At 42.0% G+C, this 11,283-nt stretch overlaps 1 protein-coding gene across 3 annotated transcripts in view; it reads right to left on the bottom strand.

Moving 5' to 3' along the window:
* Positions 1 to 9,595, bottom strand: part of arhgef15a (Rho guanine nucleotide exchange factor (GEF) 15) — a 30,935-nt gene extending 21,340 nt beyond the window's left edge. For all 3 annotated transcript variants that reach the window (XM_060912875.1, XM_060912876.1, XM_060912877.1), the window contains exons 1-4: positions 9,456 to 9,595; positions 8,205 to 8,284; positions 7,647 to 8,033; positions 3,372 to 4,019 (exon numbers count right to left, since the gene is read on the bottom strand). In XM_060912875.1, coding sequence (XP_060768858.1) covers positions 3,372 to 4,019; positions 7,647 to 7,905 — 907 coding nt within the window. In that variant the 5' untranslated portion in view covers positions 7,906 to 8,033; positions 8,205 to 8,284; positions 9,456 to 9,595. The remainder of the gene's footprint in view (positions 1 to 3,371; positions 4,020 to 7,646; positions 8,034 to 8,204; positions 8,285 to 9,455) is intronic.
* Positions 9,596 to 11,283: the final 1,688 nt, after the last annotated feature.

The raw sequence follows: 11,283 nt of genomic DNA, 5'->3' as shown, positions 1-11,283 counted from the left end.
GTTTCTGAAGCGGACCTCCAGAGCATCATGGATGCCTTTGCCAGAGCCTACCAACTCCTGGGACTTGATATTAACATCAGGAAAACTCAGATACTGTACCAACCAGCCCCTGACACACCCTCCAAGGCCCCAGCAATCCATGTGGACAACAACACCCTGGAAAATGTGGACTAATTCATGTATCTTGGCAGTCTTCTATCCACAAGAGCTGACATTGATGCAGAAATCCACCACCACATAGGGTGTGCCAGTGCAGCTTTTGCTAGGCTGAGAGACAGGGTCTTTGACAACCGTGAAATCCTGACCAAAACCAAACTCCTGGTCTATCAAGCCATCATTCTTCCCACCCTGCTCTATGGAGCTGATAGCTGGACTACCTACAGTAGACATCTGAAAGCCCTGGAGCAGTATCACCAGCAATGTCTACACAAGATTCTCAGGATGAGCTGGGAAGATAGACGGACTAATATCAGTGTCTTAATGGAAGCCAACATCGCCAGCATCACCTCAACTATCGCTAGGCACCAGCTACAATGGACAGGTCATGTAGTACGCATGCCCAATTACCGCCTTCCGAAACAGATTCTGTATGGCCAACTAAAGGAAGGAAAGCGTACCCAAGGAGGGCAGAAGAAGCGGTACAAAGACATGATCAAAGTACACCTCAGAAAGTGTCACTTCAATCTCAATAACTGGGAGGAGGCTGCCCTCAAAAGAGATGAGTGGAGAAGGATGGTTCATGAGGGTACAGCACACCTAGAAGAGGACCTCCACCGTGCTGCAGATACTAAAAGGCAACTGAGGAAGGAGAGAGCCACCACCAAAACAGCTCCCCAAACCTCCAGGACAACAATCTTTTTTTTTTTAAAGATATTTTTTGGGGCTTTTTTTCACCTTTATTATTGGTGAGACAGGAAATGAGCAGGAGAGAGAGAGACGGGGAGGGATCGGGAAATGACCTCGGGCTGGAATCAAACCCGGGTCGCCCAGATTTATGGTATGGCACCTTATCCACCTGAGCCACGACACCCCCCAGGACAACAATCTACATATGCCCCCAATGCAATAGAGACTGTGGATCGAGGATTGGCCTCAACTGCCACCTGACGACCCACAAGTGACCAGACCCACCATCAGGAGGACAATCATACTCGTTACGAGTGATCGCCAATGATGATGAGTGTGTGTGTGTGTGTGTGTGTGTGTGTGTGTGTGTGTGTGTGTGTGTGTGTGTGTGGTGTTTGTTTCTGTAGCAGTAGCGTGTTTGTGTAACTGGTGTGTGTTTGTTTCTGTCGCTGGTGTGTGTCTGGTGTTTGTGTTTCTGTAGCTTGTGTGTGTGTGTGTGGTGTTTCTGTAGCAGTAGCGTGTGTGTGTGTGTGTGTGTGTGTGTGTGTGTTATTTCTGTAGCAGTGGGTGGTGTTTGGGTTTCTGTAGCTGGTGTGTGTGGTGTTTTTGTTTCTTTAGCAGTAGCTGGTGTGTGTGTGTGTGTGTGTGTGTGTGTGTGTGTGTGTGTGTGTGTGTGGTATTTCTGTAGCAGTAGCTGGTGTGTGTGTGTGTGTGGTGTTTGGGTTTCTGTAGCGAGTGTGTGTGTGTGTGGTGTTTGTTTCTGTAGCAGTAGCGTGTGTGTGTGGTGTTTGTGTAACTGGTGTGTGTTTGTTTCTGTCACTGGTGTGTGTCTGGTGTTTGTGTTTCTGTAGCTTGTGTGTGTGTGTGATGTTTCTGTAGCAGTAGCGTGTGTGTGTGTGTTATTTCTGCAGCAGTGGGTGGTGTTTGTGTTTCTGTAGCTGGTGTGTGTGGTGTTTTTGTTTCTTTAGCAGTAGCTGGTGTGTGTGTGTGTGTGTGTGTGTGTGTGTGTGTGTGTGTGTGTGTGTGTGTGTGATGTTTCTGTAACGTGTGTGTGTGTGTGTGTGTGTGTGTGGTATTTCTGTAGCAGTAGCTGGTGTGTGTGTGTGTGTGTGTGTGTGTGTGTGTGGTGTTTGGGTTTCTGTAGCGAGTGTGTGTGTGTGGTGTTTGTTTCTGTAGCAGTAGCGTGTGTGTGTGGTGTTTGTGTAACTGGTGTGTGTTTGTTTCTGTCGCTGGTGTGTGTCTGGTGTTTGTGTTTCTGTAGCTTTTGTGTGTGTGGTGTTTCTGTAGCAGTAGCTGGTGTGTATGTTTTTTATTTTATTTATTTATTTTGAGGATAACCCCTTGAGATGTGGCATCTCATTTTCAAGGGGGTCCTAATGACAATACCAAAAAAGAAAAACAGGACTTGAAAAAAGAAAAACAGGACTTGAAAAGTGTGTGTGGTGTTTGTTTCTGTAGCAGTAGCGCGTGTGTGTCATGTTTGTTTTTCTGTAGCGTGTGTTATTTCTGTAGCAGTAGTTGGTGTGTGTGTGTGGTGTTTGGGTTTCTGTAGCGTGTGCGTGTGTGGTGTTTGTGTAACTGGTGTGTGTGTGGTGTTTCTGTAGCGTGTGTGTGTGTTTGTGTTTCTGTAGCTGGTGTGTGTGTGGGTGGTGATTCTGTAGCAGTAGCTGGTGTGTGTGTGGGTGGTGATTCTGTAGCAGTAGCTGGTGTGTGTGTGTGGTGTTTGTGTTTCTGTAGCGTGTGTGTGTGTGTGGTGTTTGTGTTTCTGTAGTATACTCTTACAGAGTTTAGTGTGTTTTATTTTCGCTGTGTGTTTGTTCCCTGGGGTGAGGTTTGGGTTCTGAGTGGCCCCCTGACATCACTCCTGTATGGAACAGTAGGTCTGGAATGTACTGGAAAGTGGAATTGCTGCTTTAATCGTGTCGAATGTCCTGCTTCCTGTGTGTTTTACCTTTGTGAGTGAAAGTTCCATTTGAAGGAATTTTTAGCCTGAAATAATTATATTTTTTCCATTATTTATATCCTTACATTTATATCCTAAACCTAACCATACACTTTTCTTTCTCTCATGTGAAGACTGTCAGTCTCTCTGTCCTTGATGAGTCACCATCCATCCATCTATCCATTATCTGGAGCTGCTTATCCTGTCCTACAGGGTCGCAGGCGAGCTGGATCCTATCCCAGCTGACTACGGGCGAAAGGCGGGGTTCACCCTGGACAAGTCGCCAGGTCATCACAGGGCTGACACATAGACACAGACAACCATTCACACTCACATTCACACCTACGCTCAATTTAGAGTCACCAGTTAACCTAACCTGCATGTCTTTGGACTGTGGGGGAAACCGGAGCACCCGGAGGAAACCCATGCGGACACGGGGAGAACATGCAAACTCCACACAGAAAGGCCCTCGCCGGCCACGGGGCTCGAACCCGGACCTTCTTGCTGTGAGGCGACAGTGCTAACCACTACACCACCGTGCCACCCTTGATGAGTCACATCTCTGCTTATTTCCTGTATTTACCTGTCTTTTGTTTTCGCAGAGGTGGGATTCTGCTTCCTCTTTCACAGCTGTTGCGAGCTCTGATTGGTGGACGGCCTCCTCTTGGTGAGAGTACATACGCTAGAACAGGCTGCGTGCTCCGCTTCTCCTTCTGATTGGCCTGCAGGGTGGCGAGTGGGCGGGGTGGGGGTATTGGTCTTGTGGGCGGGGTTGGGGATGTGTGATCAGATGGTTGGAGCTGTAGATATATGGGTTCCTCAGGAGGTGGTGAAGAGAAGAACACCTCCATGCTCTCATATATGCCCTCACTTGCCGCCTCGTGCTGTGGGCTGTGATGGAGGCGGAAACTGTGGCAGCTGTAGCACTGAGGCATTGTGGTAGATTTAACAGGAGTGTGTTCTACTGTGATGCTCATCCTCCGTCTCCGGCCAGAGTTCTCCATGCCTGGAGATTTGTCAAATCCCTGTAGAGAGCCATTATTTATGTTTTGTCCTGCATGTGTTCTGTCCTCTGTGTCCTCCACAGGAACCCACATCAGCCTCATGCCCGGCTGGGGGAGGTGACAGACGCAGTGGCAGTGTTTCTCATCTTGGTGGTGAGGGGGCGTTGTCAAGCTCTTCACACTCTGCTCTGCTTTAACGCTTTCGTCTGTCTCCCTGCCATCTGGCTCTGAGCACAAAACAACAAATAATTGACACTCTGGAACTTTCTGTAAGTCATCATTCTGAACTCACACTGACATTCTGACATCACACTGAGGCTCTCTGCTGATTGGCTCTGATTAAAGTTCAGCTTTACTTTATAAGTCTTTATTGTCATTGTCAATTCTCCAAAGGTACAACGAAATTGAAGGTGCTGTTGACTCATTATGAATTATAGAAAGAAAGAAGAAGAAAAAAAGGGGGGGGAGAACAAATAAAGTATAAAAATAAATAGTCAAGTATATAGAGTTGCACTGGTAAAATGGTATAAACAGAATATAAATAGAAATCTGTTGTATGGTTCTATATGTACACGGATTGCACTTAAAATAGTACGAACAGAATTGTTTTGGTTCTGTATGTACACAGATTGCACTGATAAGAAGAAATATACACCATATATCACAAATTACACATTGGCCAAGAATTGTTCTATTGCACATTTGTGTTTAAAGCCATGCTTGCTTTGGGATAAAAACTGCTTTTTAGGCGGTTTGTCCTGGTTTTCATTGCTCTGTATCCCAAAAGCTGGAAGAGACAATGACCGGGGTGTGAAGAGTCTTTTGAAATGTCCATTGCTTTCCTGCGGCATCTGGAGGTGTAAATCTGTTCCAGGGTGGGGAGGGGGCAGCCTATTGTTTTCTCTGCTGCCCTAATGACCCTGTGGAGCACCGCCTTCTCTGAGGATGTGCAGCTGCCGTACCAAACACACAGTCCGTACGTGAGCACACTCTATGGAGCAGTGATAGAAGGCTCCATCGTCATGCACACCATACTAGTCCTTATACTCTTCTGTGTTTTGACATTACACTTTATGACATAATATTGCCATTTGCTGGTCACTGTGATGTGATGATGTGAGTGCTTACAAACCATGTTAATGTTCTAATTTTTGAAGAAATTTGTTGTAATGTGGGTGGATTATTTCTATTGGAAGGAGAAAATTATTTGGCAGAAATCTGAATATTTACAGACAAGGTCTAAGAGTTTGGTATATAAAATGGTTACTGTTTGTTTTTTGTCCTTTTTTAAAATTAAGGTTTCATCTTAAATTTACAAAAACACAAAAGAAACCAGATGGACAATATGGAAATGGCTCTTTTAAAAAGTTTGCGTTCAGTGGAGACACCAGATAATAACACAAGTGTGCACCATGTTTAAATGGAGTGCTAATGATCTTCCCTCCACTTCATTAACCATCTGTTGTGACCAGTAGGAGTTAGCGGTATGAGTTAATAGTAGGGGTTAATGCTATATTTGAGGAGAAATTGCCCTTCAACTCACAGATTCAACTCGTTTACCAGAGAGCTTCATCAGTTCCTTCCCTGTTAACGGAGTGACATCAAACCAACATGGCTGCTCATGCTGTGAACAGTGTAAAGTTTCTCTTCTCTACTTTAAATGAGTTTATAATGGTTTTGGGTTTAGATCAGTTCATATACAGACACAGGATTTGGTTAAATTTATAACACTAGCCATAATAATCACTGTTCTGATAAGGTAATCATCAATGTTAGAGTTATTATTGTGTATATTATAGAGCTGTATATATGTATACATACTTTATATATTGTGTATATTCTGCAGAACACTCCATCATGCTCCTTGTTTTAATTCTATTTATTACATTCTATTTTACTCCCTCTCTTTTCTTTACCACTCCCCCAACTATCCTCATGACCTACAGAGCATTGCAATAAGCATTTCACTGCATGCCATACTCTGTATGATAGTGTATGTGACAAATAAAATTTTAATTTGGTTTGAATTTGATATCACTAATGTTAGTCAGCTAGCTTGTTGCAAAGCTACTTGCTATAATCTGCTATTGTGGCTGTGTGTCAGTAACAGCGCTGAAAACCTGAGTTCAGAGCAGCCTCCAAACATGGCTACTCCAGACCACAATTCCCAAACACCACAGTACCCCTCATCTCCAGAGTATAAACAAGTACACCTGTCTCTTGTTAGTCTGCAGTTACTCCCCTATATAAGCTCAACAGTCACAAACACACATTGTGAAGTATTGTTCTGTGTCCCAGTACCTGACCTTACTGAGCTTTCTGACAGTCGACCTGACTGCTCGTGTTTAGACTCTGTTTATGTTTATTTCCTGACTCCGTTTCCTCGCCTGCTGTCTGATATCCTGTTCGCTGATCAACTGACCCTTGCCCATCCCTGACTATGACTTCAACTTCCTGATTTGGATTTGTCGATGGTTTGTGATGCACCCGCTCTCCCCTGTGCTTGCATCCTTAAGTGCCTGCACCCTGACACTGTGCTGTAACTTCAGTCTAGAATGTTGCATGAATGTTTGAAAGTCACTACAGTAGAACAGAACCTGTTGGCATTCAGGCCTGTAACTGAAAAAAAGTGCAGTTAAAGCAGCTTTTTATGAACTTTACATGCTCTGACAGAGCAAATAAAATGCACACTTTCAAGGAGGCATCCATTTTTTTTCTCACTTCACATGTTGAATGCTCAAGGTGTGAAACAATAGCAGTAATAGTTAGCAATAAGAGTTAGCAGTAGCGGTTAAGTCAAGTTATCTCAATTTATTTGTATAGTGCTTTTTAACAATAGACACTGTCACAAAGCAGCTTTAGAGAAAAATAAAGATTTTAAACATATGAATTAATAAATTTATCCCTAATAAATTTATCCCAGTTAGCAGCAGATGTTAGCAGTAGTCATTAAACTGTACAATAGATTTACTGCTTTGCTGTGTGAGTTAACTAATGAATATTAATAAACACTGGGTCTGCTTTATGAATATTAATGGCCAGTGGATGAACTTAATAAAAATTCAGCATTCTCTGATTTTCACCAGATTCACACTCTGCGTTAAGGAGGTCAAGACTAACACAGGGGTGCACTTAGTTTTGTCCTATCATCCTCTAGAGGTGAGACCTGTCAGCTCTATTATACTCTCTTATATACTATACTTATAGAGTATACTATACTGTATCATAGCTTAGCAGTGTGATGGGACAAAACTAATAGCAACCCTTTGTTTTTTGTGATGTCCCTAATGCACAGTGTGAATGTGGTGAAAAACAGAGAACTAAAGTAATTCTGTTTTGAAACTCAGGGAATCAGCAACAGAGACCCTGGAAATGCTTCATGAAGCCTCCAGCAATGAAGCACTGAGCTGGGTGAGGTGTTCTGAGTAGCATTACTGCATCATGAAGGGCAGGAGGTCACTGGAGGAAGAAGTTCTGCCCCTCTTCATTCACAAATGCCACTCAGACCAACTGGCCCAGGTTGGTGCGTCACTGCTGGAGGCTTCATGAAGCATTTCCTGGGTCTCTGTTGCTGATTCCCCAAGTTTGACACACAATTTGATATTTGTTCTCTGGTCTATAGTAAAATTGCAAATGTGCATATGCACATTGTCACAAAAACACGTTTAACACAGGTCTCGATGTTGACAGCACACTGACTCACGAGAGTTTCTGCTTGCTCCTGCTGCGTGTGCATGACCCTGGTATATTCTGTTCATTTACAACAGGAGCAGTCCTGGAACTTTAAGATCATTTTATTTACTGTAAACCACTGTGTGTTTGTGTGTGTGTGTGGGAGACTTAAATTTCAGTACCTGATCGTCCCACATCCACCTGCAGCTCTGTTGTCCACGCTCTCTTCTGTCTCTCCTCTTTCTGTCTGTTCTCGTGGGATGAGTAAACATGGCCTGTCTGTTGAAAGTGCTCTGTTGTTGTTAATAAGGACGTATGCACACCCTGTGTGTGTCCTCTGGTCCCTGCCGGTGTGTGTGTAGTGACGGTGCTTGGTGTGTGTGGCTTTGGTTTAGGTGGCAGGTTTGGTTTTTGAGTGAGGTGAGGTCTCAGATCGGCCATCTTTTTGTTAAATTCTAAACTTTGTGTGTTTTGTGTTTTGAGGTCCACACACCAGGGAAAACACACACACACTCGGAATCCAGGGGATTTCTCAACCTGAGCAGCTTCACATCACTTCTGACACTTCCCTAAAAATGACCAGAGTGAAAAACATGACATTTAAAATGCAGACCAGATTGTGTTCCAGTGTATCATCTCTAAAGCTCTGTGTGTGTGTGTGTGTGTGTGTGTGTGTGTGTGTGTGTGTATCAGCATTACAGTAAATGTGATCAGTAATCTGAGTAAGAAGAGTTCTGTACCGTCATTTATTCATCTTCAGTAAGTTCTTTATCCAGCTGATAACTGCTCTTATTCCTGAATCAACAAATCCCCTTATTTCCTGTTAAAAGATTTAAAGTACAAAGACAAAGATGTCACACTCACAGCTGAGGCAGAATCTGATCTGAGAACAGAGCTAAGCAGTTGAGGATAAATGATAACAAAACAACAATAATGACCATTTTAATTATTAATGTACAGGATGTTTAAAAAATTTGATATAATTTCACAATCCAATAACTGCCAATTCTTGTTCAATTGACCTCAAAATTTTAACAGCATGTGTGGAAACAGGTCAAAATTTTATGTTTAATGGTTTTTGTTTTCATCTTTTTAGGTATAGAAATGCCATACACTGGAAAAGAAAAGGCGTTTTGTGTGTTAGAGTACGCTCGAACACAGTCGAAGAAGACTGTGCAGTGTGCATTTATGAGAGAATTCTCTTAAAATGCACCAACTGCAATGCAGATTTGGACACGGCACAAAAAATTAAAAGAGAAAGGCTGTCTGTGTGTCTGTGTCTCAGGCGGTACACAGCTTGAAAATTTGTGAAATTATTCATGGACTCCACATACTTTTGAATTCCTCATTCAAATTTTGGGGAATAAATCTTATATTGCTCAACATTAAGCCTGTTCAGTTTCATTTGTCTAGACTATGTAGTTTCTGGGATATTTACATCTCAAATAATATAAACTTTTTTTAAACACCCTGTACTTCAGTAAAGAGTGCTGAACTGTATTTCCAGAGTTTAGAGCTGTAGAATTCTATGTTTTCTATTAAACAGTTCCAGTGGAACTTTAGAACAGTTCCCACATCGGAAAACAATAAAGATCACAGGATAACTACTGGTTTTAGAGAATCACCATCACAGAACCATCTCTCTCTCTCTCTCTCTCTCTTTCTCTCGGTGTGTGTATTAAAAGGTCTGCCTAAAGTTGGAATTAATATTTGTGCTGTAATTAACTTTATTGTGTCAGATTTACAGATAAATGATTCACTAATAAATGACTCATTGCTAAATGATTTAGTGGAATTTCCTAATTTTGACATTCCCAATGAAGAACTTACCGCATTGCGTAAAATAAGGAAAGCAGCTAACAAGCTAAAGAGAAACAATTTCTGACCAATGCGTCTTGCCGCCCCCAAACACACACACACACACACACACACACACACACACACTCACTTTGTCTTTATGTTAGCAAAAATAAAAAGACATTTTACTGTACCTCAGTTTTGCTGCTCCTGACATGACGAAGAGTCTTATGTGAATGATGGAGTTTGTGTGCAAGATGATGGTGTGTATGTGTGTTTTTCTCTTTCAGCTAGTAAATATTCCCCTTGGTGATGGTCACTTCTTCTTTTGAACTCTTGTGATTTCTCTTTCATTGTGTTGGAGAGGAAGTGAGCAGGCTGACCTCTGTGGGTGTGGTGTGGGTGGTTGTGCATGTGACCTTGTCAGAATCACTGTGATAGATGTTTGAATCTGAAATTGGACTTTAACGATCACACAGTAGAGCTTCAGCACCTGACAGGTGACAGGATGTAAAATCAGTCACAGTGTGCACACTCAGTGTAGCTAATGTGTCTTGTTTGTAGTTTAGAGATCATGTGACATGCTGAGACACTCAACACACTTCTTTATGAGCTTATGTATCAGTCACACAAACTCAACCACACATCAAACTTCAGCTTTAATACAAAGTGAAAAACTGAAACATGTTTGTAAAAGTCGTGTCTGCTCAGTCCAAAAGTGGGAAATGAAGTGAAGGAAAGCTGGAAACTAAAACTTGCCACACTAGTGCTGTGTGTTACAGTACAGTAGTGACACACACACACACACACACACACACACAAAAAAAACAAAAAAAAAACTTCACTAACTTAAATTAAAAGGTGCACACACAACCCTAAATCAGAAAAAGTTGGGATGGTATGTTGAAATTTAAAATCGAAAACAATGATTTGTAAATAACTTTTGACCTGTATTGCACTCACCTCATGAAATTCATTTTATTTTTATCCAAAATAAATCCTTATTTCAAAATGTGTTGCAAAAATATACAGGGTGTTTTAAAAAAATTGCTATTATTTGAGATGTAAATATCCCAGAAACTACATAGTCTAGACAAATGAAACTGAACAGGCCTAATGTTGAGCATTATAAGATTTATTCCCCAAAATTTGAATGAGAAATTCAAAACATATGTGGATTCCATGAACAATTTCACAAATTATCAAGCTGCGCACCGCCTGAGACACAGACACACAGACAGCCTTCGCCTTTGAACTTTTTGTCCAAATCTGCATTGCAGTTGGTGCATTTTAAGAGAATTCTCTCATAAATGCACACTGCACAGTCTTGTTCGACTGTGTTCGAGTGTACACTAACACACAAAACGCCTTTCCTTTTCCAGTGTATGGCATTTCTATACCTAAAAAGATAAAACCAAAAACCATTAAACATAAAATTTTGACCTGTTTCCACACATGCTGTTAAAACTTTGAGGTCAATTGAACAAGAATTGTTAAAGTTATTGGATTGTGAAATGATATCAAAATTTTTTTTGAAACACCCTGTATTTTGATTCTTGCTACACATTTCAATAAAAGTTGGGAAAGCATTAGTAAAGCATTTTCCACTTTATAATGTTCCTGTTCCTTCTCCCAACACTTAAAAGATGTTTATGGACTGAAGACTCCAAGTGATGAAGTGTTTCAGGTGTTATTTTTGTCCCATTCTTCCTGTAAACAGGTCTTAAGGTGTGTAACAGTTCGGGGTCGTCACCGTCATATTTTTCATTTCTAAATTCTGCACACATCTCTACTGGGGACAGAGGGGACACGCCCTCTTCTTCCACAGCCACGCCTTTGTAATGTGAGCAGAACGTGGTTTTGCATTGTCTTGTTGAAATCTCCCTGGAAAAGACGTCGTCTTGAAGGCAGCAGATGTTGTTGCAAAATGCTTGGTGTACTTTTCTGCATTAATGCTCCATCACAGAAGTGTAAGTTACCTTTGCCAAGGGCACTGACCCAACCCCAAACCATGGCACACCT

The sequence above is a fragment of the Neoarius graeffei genome, chromosome 28, assembly GCF_027579695.1.
Source record: "Neoarius graeffei isolate fNeoGra1 chromosome 28, fNeoGra1.pri, whole genome shotgun sequence".
NCBI lineage: Eukaryota > Metazoa > Chordata > Actinopteri > Siluriformes > Ariidae > Neoarius > Neoarius graeffei.
This window is presented reverse-complemented; position numbering and strand designations above follow the sequence as displayed.